The 17,779-nt window shown below is 34.9% G+C and overlaps 1 protein-coding gene across 2 annotated transcripts in view; it reads right to left on the bottom strand.

Moving 5' to 3' along the window:
- Nucleotides 1-3,765: 3,765 nt before the first annotated feature.
- The window catches only part of LOC110018232 (thylakoid lumenal 15 kDa protein 1, chloroplastic), a 39,589-nt gene continuing 25,575 nt past the window's right edge, over nt 3,766-17,779 (bottom strand). Inside the window, exons 5-7 of one of the 2 annotated variants that reach the window (XM_020715495.1) lie at nt 10,065-10,164; nt 4,320-4,380; nt 3,766-3,971 (exon numbers count right to left, since the gene is read on the bottom strand). In XM_020715495.1, the coding sequence (XP_020571154.1) occupies nt 3,920-3,971; nt 4,320-4,380; nt 10,065-10,164 (213 nt within the window). In that variant the 3' untranslated portion in view covers nt 3,766-3,919. The remainder of the gene's footprint in view (nt 3,972-4,319; nt 4,381-10,064; nt 10,165-17,779) is intronic. The other variant, XM_020715497.1, reaches the window with a different exon arrangement.

The following is a 17,779-nucleotide window of genomic DNA, read 5'->3' as shown; positions in this document are numbered from 1 at the left end:
ATAATAATAATAATAATAATAATAATAATAATAATAATAATAATAATAATAATTTTGAGCCAAAACTATTTGAACAAGAACGAACAAATTTTTTTTTGTGTTCAGCTCGTTTATATATCAAACAAAAAAAAATATTCGTATTCGGCTCGTTAACTTATTGAACAAATCGAACACGAGCCTATTAACAAGTCAAACACGAACTGTGCACAAATAACGAGCCGTTTTGATAGCCTTACCAAAGATTGATTAAAGTCTAGACTAATACTCCCGGATGTGATCCCCCTATTACGGGGCGACAAGTACATCCACACACCGAAGTTGTAGCTTCGGAGATTATATAACTTTCCCACCGGTGGGACCATGAATTATATCTATAATCACCAATATATACTGGATCCGTTCAATTGGGTCATACCATTGTGGTTTTTTTTTTTTTTTTTGGTTTTTTCACGTACATGAGTGTGTGATGGGTTATTGCGCAAAGCTAAGGTTTTTTTTTGGTTTTTTCATATACCTCAATTACTCTACTATTGCAAATTCTTTTGCACGCATCAGTTCACACTCCTATTTATAAAGAAGAGGGTATAATATAATGACGTTACATATTTTCCCTTGTTTTATAGGGGCCTGCATTGAGGTATTTCTAGCATTTTACATGCATGTCAGCATGTCATCCATTTAATTTTTTGGCTCGACTGACTAAACTTAATCGACTTTGGGTCGACCGCCCACTTGAACGAGTCCTGCAGACGAGATGGAGGAACCTTATCTTCGTCATTTTGCTCCTCATCAAGGATGATGAGATTAGCCAAAACTGAAAACGCAACATCAGCATCACCTTCTTGAGTTATGGTCAGTTTGAGTTTCCAATCTATCAAAAACTTGGGAGGAGGAGGTATTGTTGCTTTCGTAAAGATGAAAAATAGAAAACACAATGTCATAAGTTTCAAAGATCGGATAATGATAATACGACCTTTTAAATTGAATCATCCCAAGGAAGTTCATCAAAAATAACAGCGGGAGTAACCTGCCCTGTCTTCTCCCTCTCCCCCGGCCTTTGTCTTTTAGGGTGAACCTCAACCAGAGCCATCTGAGGCATCAAGGCAACCACTCGATTAATTCGCTAATCAACCAACATACCTATATTCAAGCAGAACACAAAAAGATCACATTAAAACTTATTAATATCTCAAAACTTGGTCCACTTTCATTTCAGAAAGCTTCATGATGCTGGTTGACTTCAACTTGCCATATAAGTCAAAAGAATGATCTTCGCCGGGTCGTTCGGATCGACATGGACACCTCCCAACAGACCAACCTCTAATACGGGTGCTGCCGCCGCATCCTATGGAGCAGCTTCTCTCTTCTTGCTTAAGACAAGATTCATGATATTAATATCTTCCACAAGGGGCTCAGGAGGAATCCTTTGAGAAAAAGTCATAACTCCATGTAGTTGGCACTACACCTCGTCCAACTTGAGATAGGACAAACATAAGCAATCCAAAACACATCTTGAGATCATCGCAGATACCTTCATATTATCCCACGATCCGACTACCAAAGAACACCATAAAATTATGAAAAACTATTGTACATCTTAGCAATTACATATCATCATCAGAGTGCGCTAAATAACTAATAACCTGAGAAACAGGCAACTTTCGTTCTCTTATTCTTCTTCCAATAACCTGTTAAAGGAACTATAAAATCTAGAAACTAAATGTAAAAAAAAAAAAAAGCATTTGGGACCAAAACACACGCCTAATAGGCCTCATGGGTTTTGTAAGCCTATCAACTCAGAAGATATTTTCACCACCGGATTGATCTGCTGAGGCGATGAGCCGACCCTACTCGCTAATGTATTAGTTGTCATGTACCAGCTACCAAACTAACTTGGCAAACTGACCTATTGAATTTACCCGACAGTCTAATTAGGAGGTCTAACCTACTAGAATCACCTGACGGATTCACCTGATGAACTCACCTAGCAGAATGATCAATCAAACCTATCAGCCGAACTCGCCTCACAAGCGAACTCGCCTCACAAGTGATACTCAAAATTGACATAACGAAAAAAATTAAGACTGAAATAAAAGATTTGATATATGCCACATATTCAATTATGAACCATTTGACATCCACATTGAAATTTTGCATCAAGTCGTTCACAAAATTTTAAACTAGGACTCATATTTTAGCATTTTCCTCATATATAAAAAAGGGAAGATACCGTTTTAGGTTGGGCTCTCATACTGTAACTCTAAATTTTACTTATTTTCTCTTTCATTCTTTCTTTCTCTTTAGATAATCTCCTTCTCACTTTCAGGGGAAGGATCATCATAAAGGCATATAGTTCAAGCTTAGATAGCAGATCCACTATCTTCCTTCACCCTTCTTACGTAGATAGGGTTGTCAAAACGGCTCGTTGTTCGCGAACAATTCGTGTTTGACTCGTTAAGAAGCTCATGTTCGGCTCGTTTGCTAAGGTAACGAGCCGTACACGAACAAATATTTATTTGTTTGTGCTCGGCTCGTTTTGTCACGAAATACTACTAATCAATTATATATATATCTTTGATGAGTAGTATTTTTAAAAAAATTAATTGACTACAAGACTACAAAAATTTATAATCAATTAAAAATATTAATGAAGAAAATAGAATAAAAATTATCAATTTAGATTCAAATGATGTTTTAAATCTTGCCCCAATCCTTAACATTTTATGGCTTTGCGATTAGGGTTGTCAAAACGACTCTTTGTTTGTGAACAGCTCATATTCGGCTCTCTAAGCAAACGAGCCGAACACGAACACATTTTTTGAGCTCGAAATATAAACGGGCCGAACACGAGCGAGCCTCGTTTTCACCCCTATACATAGATTCACCCGGATTATATAAACTCACGAACAATATTAAACCCAACCACCTAAAAAATTTAACATGTCATTTTCAATTAGTTATACAGCCTGAAGAAATGTTAATTATGTTTTTATGAGCATAAAGTGATCCTTAATATATTATAACATAATACACCATAACTAGAGCACTGTAGCATGCATATATTAGAGCATACATTTGTGGTGATAACCTATGTAATAACATATTATAGTATTTTTTAGCAAGCAATAAAACACTGCCTTAAACCTACAATATCATACATAAAGTATTCAAAGGTTAAGAAACAAAATTTAACCAAATTTACGGCAAGTTCTTATTAAATTAGTCTTTTTAATACAAAGACGCCATTGATGAAACCGGTTCACATTTTTGGGTTTCTTATTATTAGCCCTTGCAATGCTGCCCTAAACTCAATCTGAACCCAAAGAGTTAACCCAAAACAAACAATTTTTGTATTGGGGTCTAACTTCAATTATCATGCCAAATCAAACCTTGACACCCAAAACATCACAAAGACTTTGATCACAATCGACATAAGAATACACTTAAAAAAATAAATAAAGGGTTTTTACATACAAACAACACAATTCTTAAGTATTTGCATATCTAACACCTAAGCTTTCATATTTACATTTATAACACTAAACTTTAGCATCACACCAAAAATATCATCATTATCAACTTTTAAGAACTGAAATACATCTTCTCATGCATATGCTTATGACACCAAAGTGTTACGAGTGTAAATATCAAACTTTAGATGTTAGATACATAAATACATAGCTGTGGTATGTATGTACATTTTCCAAATAAAATAAAAAAAAAAGTAGAATAAAATAAAAACATTTTTATGATGAATAAGCTCTTCATATTCACAACCATATGCAATAAGTTTAAGAAGTCAAAAACTGCACCCAACCCCAATATAATCTATTTATTACTTCCCTATCCAAGTTTAAGAAAAAATGGTAAAACCAGCCAAACGTTGAACTGTACATATAATAAAGATCAAGGAGCTGTATCAATTGCAGAGTAACGAGTCTCTTGTGGCATTCCCAGTCATTGGATTCACCCTGACCAAGTTCAGAGACCATTCTGATTTCAGTTTTAGATGGATAGGAACAACAATGGGGCAATTACGTTCAGACCACCCGAAACTTCCTATTTTCAAATCAACCACCTTTCGTCCTCCATTTTTCAATTTCTCACTCAAATATCAAAATTCATGATAAAACCCAACCCAAATTTTCATTCTTATCAAATTCTCAAAAGTTAGATCGTGGCATGCGTAAATACATTGGTTTGGTTATTCAAAAAAATCACCTGGGTGGTTAATTTGTGAATATCAATGTTTCGGGTGATTTGTATGTAATTATCCACAACACGGCCAAGAAAATGATGATGTGTTTAGAAACTATTACCCATCAGCAACTCTGCAGAGGTATTCTCGTTGGTCATCTCTCAGTGGAACATCAGTGAAGTCTGTGAAGTAAAAATAATAACCGAGTAATATATTTCCCTCATTTGGTTTTAATTTGATACTTTTGATTTTAAGATGGCAAACAAGTGATAATAAGAAGGGAGGAACTAAAAGCAAATATTTGCATTTGCATACATACCGCCCAACTCCAATATATTTATCTATCCAACACCTAAAATTTAATTTTTTACATTTATAATTTTATAACACCCACCATTTTTTATATCACATAATTTTTTATATCACATAAAAAATATAATCATTTTAACTTTTAAAAAGTGAAATACACATTTTCATGTATAGATAAGGTGTCATGTACATAAAAATTAAAGTTTAGGTGTTATATCACCATTTTAAGTTTAAAAAAAGTGAAATACACCTTTTCATGCATGCATAGGTAAGGTGGCATGTACATAAACATTAAAGTTTAGGTGTTAGATGTGTAAATAACAACATTTTAACAGTCTCCGTCTCTTAGACGGTGGGATTTGGACTTAAAAGGCTTTTGTCCGGGCTGAAGCAGGAATTTTGACTCCAGTTTTGTTTGATTTTGTGATTTATGTTACAGAGAATAGCAGGGTTCTCTGGGGCTTGAAATATCTGGGACTTAAAGAGCCGCGCGCGAACGTGCGGCTTCGATTTTATTCTGAATGAGTTGAACTATGGCTATTCCTTTTCAAGCTGGGGAGCTTGCAACGGTTAAAGGTGCATGCTGTTATGCAGGGTGTGATTTTGATACAAATCAATATGATTTTTTACAAAAATTAGGGTAAACAAAATATTTTTCTTCACTAACACAAAACAATACAACTAAAATACATAAAAATAAGCACCTAAAATTCGAAAGGTGATGATCTCTCTCAACACCTACAATTTGAGAGGTAGGCGATCTATTCTGAACTCTAAACCTAAAAGTTAAGACCACAATCTCATGCATAACCTAACCCTAACCTTTTAAGCCCTATCCAAACAATAATAAAAAGCAAAAAGTTAAATTGTCCATAGGCACCGATGTGACATTACTCCCCTCCCAAAAAAATGCTCGTCCTCATGGTGGAAGAGAAAAAAATGTTGGATCCAATAACATGGCTCCCTTTGTGGCGTCATCATCTGACAATCATTTCTATTTAATAAAAAATTTGTAGGGATCCTCATGAGTTCGAAATACAATCTTGTACACATCCTTCGGCCTTATCTGAATATATTGGTACCTAACTTCAAATCAATCTGGGAAAATAACACAACACCAAACAACTCATCTACTAGCTCATTGATCACTGGAATCTCTGTTAACTCCCTATCATGTGTCCCTTCCAAACTATACAACTCGATCCAAAACCCAAGACTTGTATCCTTAATTTCCCTCATCTTGGTCTTGAGCTTTACCAAAGTCTTGCACAAACTGGGGTCACCGTGAAGCACCACCATCTTGCCTTCCTCCTGAATACTCTGCAATGTCAAAATTCGTCCATTACACTCTCTCATGCTTTTCTTCGCATGTCTCGTACCCATAATTACTATTGAATCGTCTTCCGCAAGAAAGGTTGCAGCGACGAAATGCACTGACACATTTGGATGCCGCCCTCCGTCGTGGTCCCACGTACCTTGGTTCCATGTTTGAGGCAAAAATTCTCGGAATCAATCTTCTCCAACCCCAAAGCGCACGTCCTCCCAATTCCCACTCCCGACTCCTTCACTCCATCCCGCCTGCTTCTATTTGTTCCAACCAACAAAATATCATGATACTCTTTCCAAGTGTTGTTGTTCAAGTCTGCTCGTGATTCCTTCACTCGATCCCATGACTCCAGATCCGACTAAAGAAGCTAAGCTGCCCTGATGCTGACAAATCCTTCAGATTGCTACTGCTCGTGTCCGCTCCATATGTCGTCGCTTGATCAAACGTCGGGCAGAGGCAATTTTGTGTGACACTCCACGATATTTCTCATCATTTCTTCCAAAGTTGTGAATGTCCCCTGAGAGTCGCCCGCCATAGATGAGAGACGCTCCTCTCTTTTCGATCTAATTTGACTCACATTTTCCTCTAATTTCTTGTCCAATGCATTCATTACTTTCGGTGAAGTTTTGTAACTCATTTAATCCCATCGATGGCTTCCCCGTTGTCCCAAAACACAACTGTATCATGCGGTCGGTGGCTTCCAGGTTGTCTCCAATCGCGACCTAAACGTCGTGATTCCTTCGTGGTCCTTGTGTTGCGCTGCGACGCTTCCAAGCTATCTCTAATCATGTCACAATGCTTCCCGGCTAGCTCTTATCGTGTCATCGCACCATATATTGTGTCACAATCCCGTTGATGCTTCCCAACTAACTCTTATCACGACTGTATCAAACGAAGGCAACACTTATATATCGTGATCCCGCCGGTGTTTGCATCCAAATCGATCAGATTAAGCGCACTTTATGTCACGATCCCTTTTCCTAATCGCAATCTGATCCCAAGGAGGCTTCCCAAGAGTGATCTGATCCCTCCGTTGGCTTCAAAAGCGCAATCCTTTCTTTGCTTCAATCGAAGACCCACAATTTCTAAAGCCTTGTGCACCGCGATCCTTCCACACATATTAGGGCAAAATGAGTTTATGCCCTATAATCGATAATTCTTCCTAGAAATGCTCTCATATCAATTTGATACGCATATAAATAAGGACAAAAAAAAAATATTTCTTCATTAACACAAAATAACACAACTCAAATACATAAAAATAAGCACTGATAATTCAAGAGGTAGGTAATCTCTCTGAACACCTACAATTTGACAAACATACGATCTCCCCCAAACCCTAAACCTAAATCTTCAAACCACAATCTCGTGCATGCCCTAACACTAACCTATTAAGATCTTTGTATACCAAATAATATAATTAACGAAAGATTAAATTGATTGTATGCTCCAGCGTAACAAGTTCTTTGCCTCAGTTATATGGGCGGAATTTGTTGTATTTTTGGGTCTCATATTTTATAGTTGCTAAATATTTAGTTGTTTGATTTTAAGAAAATTGATTTTTATCCTTATCATTTGAATATTTAATTTATATTTGGATTAGATGAATAACATGCAATTATATGTACTAGCCTAAGAGAGAAATTTATAAAAAAATATTTTGGGGCATGTAAACACCGACTTTTTTTAATAATATTGTCTTTTTTTCAATTTTCAATATGATATGAGCATTTTAGATATATGATTTTCAAGTGCAACTATTTGACTACGAGTGAATTTATCCCCATGTATTGACTTTAAGCCTTGGCTTTTCTTATCTTGATATTTTTTATAAGTAAACTTTAAGATTTCAAAATTTGGGATGCTTAGGAAGAAATGAATTCTGTGTGAGATAAAATAACAAGTACTATTAAAAAGGTGACAAAAAATGTACTTGGAAAATCAAAAAGAAAAATTTTTACAAATAGAAATAGTTGGTGATAGAATAATAATATGCAAGAGAAGATAAAATATAAGAAGTTGTGTTATAAAAATTGATTTAAATGTAAATGCTTAGAAAATTGAGAAAAATATAAGGCGGCCCAGGCTAAGAGAATAATTTGTAAAACTAAAATTCTGCTTTTAGTGATCTTTATAATACATTAGATACTAAAGAGAATGAAATAGAGATTTAATTCAAGTGTATTAGAGATGAAAATCAAGCTGTTTTTTTCTTCAAGGAATATATTCAACATAGATGAGTGAGCTACTTTAATAAATTTTTCAATGAAGTTTTTAAAAATATGATCGATCTTAGTGATTTTAATATCATTAATAATAATAAAATGTTTTAATTTTGCCTTCACATTAGTAAAAAGGAAGTTGACGAGACTTTAAAAAAAATCAAGGGTGGAAAATCAGCAGGACATGATGATATCTCAATTGAAGTGTGAAAATATTTGAAGATTTGAGAGTTTCTTGGCTTACTAAATTCTTTAATATTATTTTAAAAGCTAAAGAAACGCTTGAGAAGTGGGGGAAGAGTATTTTGGTCTCCATTTTTAAGAATAAAAGGGATGTACAAGATTGTGCAAATTATAGAGGAATTAAGTTGATATGTCGTACTTTAAAATTATGAGAAAAAGGTAATTGAACATAGGTTAAGACGTGATACAAATATTTCTCATAATCAGTTTAGATTTATGCCGGGCAGATCCACTATGGAATCTATTCATTTATTGAGAGGTTTGAGGGAGAAGTACAAAAAAAATAAGGAGGATCAACATATGTTTTTTTTAGATTTAGAGAAAGCTTACGATAAGGTTTCAACAGAAGATCTAGAGAAAAAAGGTGTTGATATGACTTATATTCAAGTCATTAAAATTATGTATACTAATGTTGTTACTTGTGTTCGAACAGAAGGAGCTCAATTGCATTTCATCAGGGATCGGTTTTAAGCCATAGCTTTTTGCTTTAGTTATGGATGATCTTACTGGACAATAACATAAGGATGTACCTCGATGTATTCTTTTCACTGATGATATCCTTCTTGTGGATAAGACTAAAGAGAGAGTTTAAGAAAAACTTGAATTATGGAGGTCTACATTGAAGTTTAACGACCTTCGTTTGATTAGATCTAAAACTGAATACATGGATTGTAATTTTAGTAGTAGTAGCTCTACCGGCAGAGTTTTAACTATGAGTGAACAAATCATTAAAATGTGTGATCGTTTTAGATATCTCGTGTCTATAGTTCCAGGTGAAGGTGATATAGATGAGAATGTTATCAATAGAATTCAAGTTGGTAAGAGAAGTATAAAACAAAGTTGTGTCACTGAGATGAGAATGCTTAGGTGGATGAGTGGCTTGACAACTAGAGACTAAATGCGAAATGGTAGGGTTGGCATAGCTCCAATGACACATAAGATTAGATAGAGTCGTTTTAAATGGTTTGGTAAAAAAAAACATCGACCATTTGATGATTTTGTCAGGAGAGTAGAAGTTTTAGATTCGACTTATGTTAAGAAAGACAAAGGTAGACCTAAAAAGATTTAGGCGCATTGCATAAAAAAAGATCTTAATTTATTAAAATTAAATGAAAATATGACACTAAATAGGACTTAATGGAGAAAAAGGATTCATGTAGCCAACCCCAATTAGTGGGATAAAAGCTTGTTGTTGTTGTTATTGTTCTTATTTCATCCAAATAATTTATTGACTTGTTATTTCACTTATTTTGTTTAAATTTGACAAGTTTATGAAAAGCAGATTGGAATTACTTGATGATTCGATATGGTTCAAAACTCCCTTTGACTTCATATTTCAAAAAATTAAGTTGTTAGATTAATTGATAAATTGTGAAAATTGAATCCTCAAGGTTCTCTTTCAAGAATTAATACCAACATCATACTAGTTTTGTTAGAAAACTCTAAATCTTAGTCGCTTGCATCACATCTCTCATTTCACCCATACTAGGTGATATTTGCACTTAGATGTGTCACGTCTCCAAATTTCAGTCTAGTAAACTTCAGAGTTCTTAATGTTTGCCCCATCACAATAAAACTAAGACTTATTCAAGCATATCACCAAAGATTCAAATCAATAAACGCAAGCATTAGGAGGATTCATGATAAAATTTTATGAAACGAAATAACAGCCCTTTAATACCTGCTCCTTTAATATTTAACTTAAAATCTATGTAACAATAATTAAATATCATGGAACTAAACACCATATAAATCTCTAGCATACCTGCTCCTTTAATATTTGATCCTTTAAAGGATGTATTTCCAGTAGCAAGTGCACCTTCAAGATTTGCATTACTTAGATTTGCCTGCATGAAGTTGGGCACCTGTTACGAGAATTCTAATATTTGAACCCATATATAACATTAATCATTAACTTTTTGAACATTCTAAAGGATCAAACCAGCCATAATATCATATCATATGTATGACAATCTATCATCACCCGCTTTTCATTCACTTTGATATTCTAGCTGCACTTGTAAGAACAACATATTACTTCTATCGCTAAATCTTTCCCGGTGTAGAGAAGAAAGATAAAGTCCACTTAAACTCTCTGGCAAGCTCATGTTTAAGAATTATTATTATGTAATTCTCAAAACAAAAATCAACCAATTATCATACATTCTTCTCTAAACTCCATACAAATACACATCCTTCCAAAAATTTCTCCAACATATAAAGCCTTTCTTGTATGTATCAAGATTGAGAACCATCAAAATACCACAAATGCTAACTGAGGTACAATAAAATAAGAATTAAAAGGATACCATAAAAAAAGAAAAGTGCACTGAAAAAAATTACACCAAGATCATATAACCTTCATTAACATTGCATTAATGAAAAACTATTAATAGTTAAAGTAAATGCTAATGATTTAATTGTTACAAATGAAAACAACAAAAATAATAAATTAGTTAAAAAAAACTTAACATAAAAAGGTTCGGTTGAGGAAAAAAATTTATCTCAATAAAATATGTTATATATCTTTGTAAAAAATAAAAGGGATTTTTACATACATAGTACTCAAAACTTTCAAATTTATGTATATCACAGCTAAACTTTGATATTTATGTAAAACACATTCCGTAATCACCGTTTTCTATGCCACTAATCTGACAAAGAGGAAGTCGGCCAAACCCAATGATCCGGCCTTCAGCCATCCAATCAGAAAACACTGTCAATCAAGAAGGACGAAAATCAGACAGCTAAATTAGGAGCTTACGTATTTAAATTTTTTCCAATGCCTTCATTATGATTTATTTTCCTTTTAGCTGAATATTTAGATTAGGAATATATATTATTAAGTTGCCTAAAATAGATTATATACTTTATTTTGTACCTAAGATAGATTGTAAGATTATTATTTAATAGAATGAAAACAAAGGGAAAAGACATCGGGTCTATTCAGGATTCAGCCTATTTTTCTAAAAACTTTGACATGGTATCAGAGCTAGAATCGGTGTGAATCCTTGGCATTCTTCAGCAGTAGCCCTAGCCGCGATCTTCTCGTCGCGATCTCTTCGACATCTTCGACATCTTCGACATCTTCGTTTGCATCTGCTTTGTTCGCCTGCGCAACTTCGCGTCTGCGCTTGCTTCTGCTACGTTCGCCTGCGTTCGTCTGCGTCTGCTTCTGCTTCGTTCAAGACATCTTCGACAACTTCGCTTGTCTGAGTCTGCTTCTGCTTCATTCACACAAAACTTTGCGTCGTCTCTATCTTAGTCGCGCCACTTCGCCACTTCATCGCGTTGTCTCTACCCTAGTTGCAACACTCCTCGTCAAGGGACATAGTCGCGATCTCCTCTATTCCCTTCGACTCTCCTCGTCAACCTGTGATCTCCTCGTCAAGAGACATAGCCGCGATCTCCACTCCTCCCCGCGTCTCTGCCCTAGCTGCGACTCTCCTCGTCAACCGTCGTCTCTGCCCTAGCTGCGACTCTCTTCCCGCTCCGACTCTCTTCCCTCGCACCGGCCTTAGAGCTCTAGTCCTCTCCTACCCGAAATCATTGAGGAATGTACCGAATATGTTTTAGCAACTGCTGATATTCACAAGAGGTGGACTCATCTTATGGAATTGCAAGGAACTTAGCAACGCCATCAGGGGATCTCCAATCATGCTTTCTTTTTAAGCTTTTTTCCACCTCTAGTAGCGGCGCTGATCTGGTATCTTCTTCTTGTTGTTCTCTACACTTCCCTTGAAGCACAAGGTGGAAAAGAAGAAGTATGTCTTGAAAAATATCAAACTTGATCGACAGACAGATAGATGCCGCAGGTCTGCTCGCCAAGAGATGGAACTTATTCTGAAGTACAAAATTCATTCATTGTGGAATACAAAGATTCTTGGGTTGAAAAAGGGTTGTTATGTATGTATTATTTTTCGTCTGATTCAGATCTTCTTCGCTAGACATCGCTGCTTCTGTGGCATCTTCGACTGCTTCTCACGCTTCACTTCGTCCGCTTAAGTTTCGGCTTCGTCACTCCTTATATCGATGGCTTCGGCTTTGGCAAACCATAGATCTTAAGTTTTGGCATTCACGGCTTCGACACTCCTTGGGCTTCGGCACTCTCGTGCTTTGACACTCTCCGGTTTCAGCACTCTCAAGCTTCGTCACTCTTAGGCTTCGACACTCGTGGGCTTCGACGCTCTCGGGGATTCGACACTCTCGGGCTTCGGCACTCTCGGGCTAGGTTTCGACACTCTCAGGCTTCAACACTTACAGCTTGAGGATGTTTAGTCCTGATAATGTTATCAGCTTCTTGTTGGCAAATTGATGATTCTTGATCAGTCAGCATCAATTTGAGGGGGGATGTCAATCAGGAAAAACGGAAATTAGACAGCTAAATTAGGAGTTTTCTATAATTAGGAGATTCCTTATTTAAATAATTTTCAATGTCTTTATTATGATTTATTTCACTTTTAGCTGAATATTTAGATTAGGAATATATATTATTAATTTACCTAACATTGATTATGCACTTTATTTTGTACCTAAAATAGATTGTAAGATTATTATTTAATATTATTATTTAATGAAGATTATTATTTAATGGAATAAAAGCAAAGGGAAAAGACATCGAGCCTATTTAGAATTCAACCTATTTTTCTCAAAACTTTGATAAACATGAGGTGTTAGCTGGAGTTGATGGTGGGGGAGGTGGCGGGAGTTTTGCTGCAGTGGGGAGTTTGAGACGCTGGCAGGGAGGCAGCGACATGTAGGAGTTCGAGATTCGTAGTTACGCTTATGACAATGCCAGGTCGATTTTCATCTTCGATTTTCATCTGTGAAGACTTCGATGAGAATATAGTTACTTTCTGTTCGCAGGGAAATCCAAGGTGTTTTGTAGCTATTATTTTATCTACTTAAGCAAATCATTCACTCGGTCTTTATTGTTTGTATTTGGCCAGAGAAAAGTCGTCGTCAACTTGTTTGGCCAACCTCCCCGCTAGCGTCTTAAACTCGGTCTTTATTGTTTGTATTTGGCCAAAGAAACGTCGTCGTCAGCTTGTTTGGCCAACCTCTCCACCAGCGTCTCAAACTCCCTACTACAGAAAAACTCCTCCCCACCAGACGCCTCGCACGCTCTCCTACATGCCGCCACCTCCCCCACCATCAACTTCGACTGACATCTCGTGGTTTTCGATTGGATGGCTGGAGGCCGAATTGTTGGGTTCGGCCAACTTCCTCTTTGTCGAATCAGCAACAAAGAAAACGACAGTTACGGAATGTGCTTTATATGTAAATATCAAAGTTTAGGTGTGATATACCTAAATTCAAAAGTTTTGAGTGTTATGTATGTAAAACCCCCAAAATAAAAAATGATTGCAAGCTATTGAAACTCCAAATAAACTTGGTTAGAAATTGGATACGTGGTGAAGAAGGAATAGAGGTTGAAATTGGACGACAACAAATATTAGTTAGAAAATAAATTTATCTCACACCCGACAAAACACAATTTTTGATAGAAGTCTTTTAAGTCAATTTACACACAAACCAAATGAATCTTACCTTTGAGCAATTTACACAATTATTAAATAACTAAAATTAAATCTCAAAAAAAGGAATTCTGAAGAAAAATATAAAATCGTACAAATAAAAGTATTATTGATGCTAATTATGAAGAATCCCTAGTAGATAGAAGATTAACTTCAAGATATTGCACACTAATGAGATACAATTTGGTGACATGAAGATGCAAGAAATAACCTATAGTTTCAAGGTAAAGTGGTAAATCAAAATTTAAAGCAAGTATCTTTGAACACTTAATAGACTAAAATTATTCTAAAATATTTAAAACTTAATTAGAGGAAAAAGACCGATGAGAATAAATTGTGATAATAAATCTGCCATCAATATTGCGCGTAATCTAGTACATTATGGTTGAACCAAATATAAGGAGATGGATAAGCATTTCATAAGAAAGAAACCAGACAGTGGGTTAATTTGCACTCTATAAATTTTAATGGGAACTAGGTTAAACGACATATTTATCAAAGGATTTTGTAACCTTGCATTCAAATTTATCTTAAACAAATTTAAATAATACACCACTACAAACCATTTTGAAGGAAAGCATTGAAAATATCATGTTTACTAAAAAGGGATGAAAAGGGTTACAAATTCATGTGTTTAATAAGGAAAAATATGTGCCACAAATTCATGCAATAAACATATAAATAGGACTACCATTTATTTATATACTTAACATGAAAAATGAATGTCATTGATTGTTTCATCCTCCCCAGAGGCGAGAGAAAGTTTGGGAAGATAGATTTAATTTTTAAATTCATTGTAATTAATAATTTTTAAATATTTTCTAAGTAATTTTGCGTATAAATATCAATTTTGGAGATGAACAAAATAGGATTTCTAGCTACTTCTTCTATATAGTTTTATACCTTCATAATTAAAAAGATTCAATTTATTAATTCCTTCTTTTCTTACTTGTCTTATAAGACGGTATAAACGTACCAAGTTTCAATAAATAATATATAATAATTCTCTCTTCAAACATGGTATTGGAGCAACAAAATGCTAGCCACTTTACTCATCTTATTTGATTCCATACCAATTTTGTAAGCCCTCATCCTAATACAACCCATAATTATTTTGCAAATTGCGCGTACATTGATGCCACACAAATGCTTTTTAATCACCTATATGCTCACCTGCTTGCACATGGGCTAGTTGCGCCTATTATATTGTTCTTGTGCATCGTTACTTCGTGTGTATCACCACTACACATTGCGCATCCTTCTTACTCCCGACCGCACATTGCAATTCACTTGCCTACAATGTGCTTCTCATACCTCCTCTTTGACATGTGTTACATGCAAGGCCGCATAAATTATATGTTGCTTATTGTTTGCTAAGCATACAACCCATTGCTTACAATGCTTATGTGTGACACCTAAAAAATATGATGGATTGCAAGCTTGACTAATGCAACCCACTCAGTCTTGTGTTATATATGACCCATTATGCCATGTTCATCGTACAAGCTCAAAGTTTATTGTCTTAACAACCTCGTCACAGACATAACTTTTTATGTCATATTTTTCCTCTCAAAACTTTCCTTCTTAACCAGTGCCATGGCTTTTAACTCTTATTTCAATGCGTTAACTCTCTACTATTGAAAATAAATCATATTTAATTGTACCAATTATCTTTCGTGATCAAGGGTTTTCACTTGTTCATCGATTCTCATGATAAACTCTATCATCTTAACGTAACTTATGCAAATATCCCTTACACCGCAGGTTTTCAATGACAATATCATGTTATAATCCAGTTGTTAAATAGCCTAAAACCTTCCATTGCTATAATTGTCATGTTTTAGCACTCCCAACCAAAAAGGATGTTAAGTTTTATTTGTTATCATACTTCCAAGAAAATAAATCCCTCAAATCTACACTATATTCTGGGATATTCTCTCAGCAATTTGTCAGAATATCACAGTACTCTGTATGAAAAATAGGACAAGTTGCTTCAATATTAACAGTTCAGCAAAAAATCTAACTAACTTGCAAAAAGCAAAATTAAGATTTCCTTAAGGTGAAATGTCTCTATAGCCTCCACTCTTCCTTACAATGTGTGAAAACTTAATTGATGGATTACTCTACATTTCCTAATATAGTGTTGCTATCTCTGTGATATTTGAGTAAGGAAAATGTTAGGAGTTATAAAATGAAATAATTTATTTCTGTAAGAAGTTATGATGAATAAATTATTTCCTTAGAATTAAGAAGATATTTCCTTTCTTATTTTATATTTATTTCCTTGGATTAGAAATTCTTTGTTTTTCTATTTTATGTTATTTCTTATATCTCCTAATAATTAATATGAATTGATTATTAAAGATATCAGGTGATAAATCTTTCCTTTCATATCACTTCCTTTTTATTATTTTTCGTATTATAGGATTCTTGTAAGAGTTATTTAGACCCCCGTTCATATCAATGAAACAATCAAGTATTTCAATTTATTCTGCATTATTCTGAATTTTAACGCATTATTCAATTTATTCTGCATTATTCTGAATTTTAACATGGTATCAGAGCAAACACGATTCTGAGTCTTACAATCTCCTCTTCCACGCCAAAACCTCCATATATCTTCTTTCTAGGCTGATACACATGACAGACAAAACTCAAAATTCAGCCAAGCCTAAATCTAGCAAATTCGATAATCCTAACAGAAAATCTCTTTGCCTCAATCTCCGCTTTTTCAAATTTACATGCAAAAGAATAACAATAAGCTAGCTCTAGAAACATAAAGAAGCTAAAATTTCGAAAAAAACACATTAAGAGCCTTCATATGCCATAAACTTGTAGGCTGAGAGCCTCCTTGCACCCCATCATGACCTGAAAGCACCAAAGAAGCCCTACCGCAGTCATAATACCCTTTCTCGGTCAGATGAGACAAATTGAGTTTTAGTTGGCTGATCCTGGCAAAATTCAAAACTCTACTATAACATTACTCCCTCTTTATTGTGCCCAAGAACAAGCAACTTTCAAGAAAATTGAAAATTATGGTTTTTCTCTGTCCATGAACAAATGAAAGTACAAGAGGTTGAAGCTTTAATAGATCCAAATCGGTGGAACTAAAAAACAGAAATTAAAAAATAACCCCACATCTATAAAATTACCAATACCCATTAACAAAAGAAAATTAAAAAATAATCCCACTCCTAAAATATAATTGGGTCACCAATCAACCCTAACCAATGAATTTCAAGGTGGTAAGAGGAATTATGGACTTGGTGATCATTCTGGTGGTGAATTTGGTCTTGGCCGAACACCTTCCAGATTGTCCTCATTGCAGTCGTACCAATCATCATCATGAATTATTTTTGGAGAAATGAAACTACCCCATCATGACTCAATATATGCCCACATCCAGCTCCGCTAAGACTACTCATTAGTACCACAAATTCTAAATTTGATACTTGGGAAGATTATGATTAATCACACCAATAAACTCTGCCATCTATCTAAGAAGCTCATGTTATATCTTCATCTAGATTTGTTGTCATTGTATCTATTAGCATGTTGAGTTTTAGATTTTAGTCCTTCCTCATATATAACTGGTAAACTGTACTTATTTTCAGCTCTTACAATGAATCTTTCACATTAGCTACTGTTGTCAATGGTCACCCTTCTTCAGCACCTCATAAAGGAGAGATTTGTCTTTCCACCTTACCCAAACAATATTTCATAACATTTTAACCTACTCATCACACATTTTAGGATCTCAACACAAGAAACCATAAAGCACGTGATATTTATAATCTCAATGTTGTTGATTTTATCTTCTTATCTATAATTTCTCCTTGTCAATGGGATTGTGGTCTGGGTCTCTTCATCAACATTGAAGTCCCACTCACGTGCCATCTTCTATTTCAAAATTTGAATGCGATGACAGTGAGTTTGAAAAGCA

Source organism: Phalaenopsis equestris, unplaced genomic scaffold, assembly GCF_001263595.1.
Source record: "Phalaenopsis equestris unplaced genomic scaffold, ASM126359v1 Scaffold000006, whole genome shotgun sequence".
Taxonomy (NCBI): Eukaryota; Viridiplantae; Streptophyta; class Magnoliopsida; order Asparagales; family Orchidaceae; genus Phalaenopsis; species Phalaenopsis equestris.
This window is presented reverse-complemented; position numbering and strand designations above follow the sequence as displayed.